The sequence below is a fragment of the Stereum hirsutum genome, assembly GCF_000264905.1.
Source record: "Stereum hirsutum FP-91666 SS1 unplaced genomic scaffold STEHIscaffold_71, whole genome shotgun sequence".
Lineage (NCBI taxonomy): Eukaryota > Fungi > Basidiomycota > Agaricomycetes > Russulales > Stereaceae > Stereum > Stereum hirsutum.
Genome location: NW_006763201.1, coordinates 3171 through 3930, shown reverse-complemented (window position 1 = coordinate 3930; position 760 = coordinate 3171). Strand labels below are relative to the sequence as shown.

Below are 760 nucleotides of genomic sequence, written 5' to 3'. Positions count from 1 at the left end.
AAAGGAAAAGGAAAAGGAAAAGGAAAAGGAATATGTCCGTATGTATGCTCCTTACAGCGGGGTTGAGTGGCTGAACGAGAAGTCCAGAGACCTTGATAGTCACCGGGAGGAACGAAGAGGAGTGCCAGTCGTTCAGAGCTGTCGGATCTTCTTCGAGAGTTGTGCGAATTAGACGGATGCACTGGTAAGAAATAACAACAGCTTTCTCCGGGAGGAGAGACACCGTGACGCTGTCAGTAGGCTTTGAATGCACGGAGATGTTGTTCACCTCCCCAAGAGACTTGGGGGGAGAGGCCATTGCTGCACGCAGCATGGCAGGCACGATGCCTGGTTTTTTTTAAAAATTTAACTTTGACTTTGAGTTGACTGTTTTGATCACCCTGATCAATGAGTGTACTTTGTGCCACAAGATCTTGTATATGCAGGCTACATTTTTATCACTTCAAACAATGAAAGGACTACTCAAATTTCAGTAACAGTGTAGTGAGTACTTTGGGAGGTGTAAGCCTGTTTCACTATATATGCTTTATCCACCCACCCTACCAATTTCCTAGCACCCTACCTCCTACCCTACTTCCTACCTCTTACCCTACCCCCAGGACCACCCCTGTACGCCCTAAACCATCATCCTGGGCCACCCGGCCACTCAGAATCACTCCCCGGCTACCCCAGTAACCATTCCAGTACTGCAAGTGAATTGATACCACCACTCACTCAACCCATTTGTGAGTGACTTTACGCTGAGAAAAATGAGCATGAT

At 47.4% G+C, this 760-nt stretch overlaps 1 protein-coding gene across 1 annotated transcript; it reads right to left on the bottom strand.

The window, feature by feature from the left end:
* Positions 1-55: 55 nt before the first annotated feature.
* STEHIDRAFT_164099 (uncharacterized protein) lies at positions 56-298 on the bottom strand (the record flags this gene model as incomplete). The annotated part of the gene is made up of 1 exon (XM_007311828.1): positions 56-298. A coding segment is annotated over one exon (243 nt), but the record flags the coding sequence as incomplete, so codon positions are not given.
* Between the last annotated feature and the right edge of the window lie 462 nt (positions 299-760).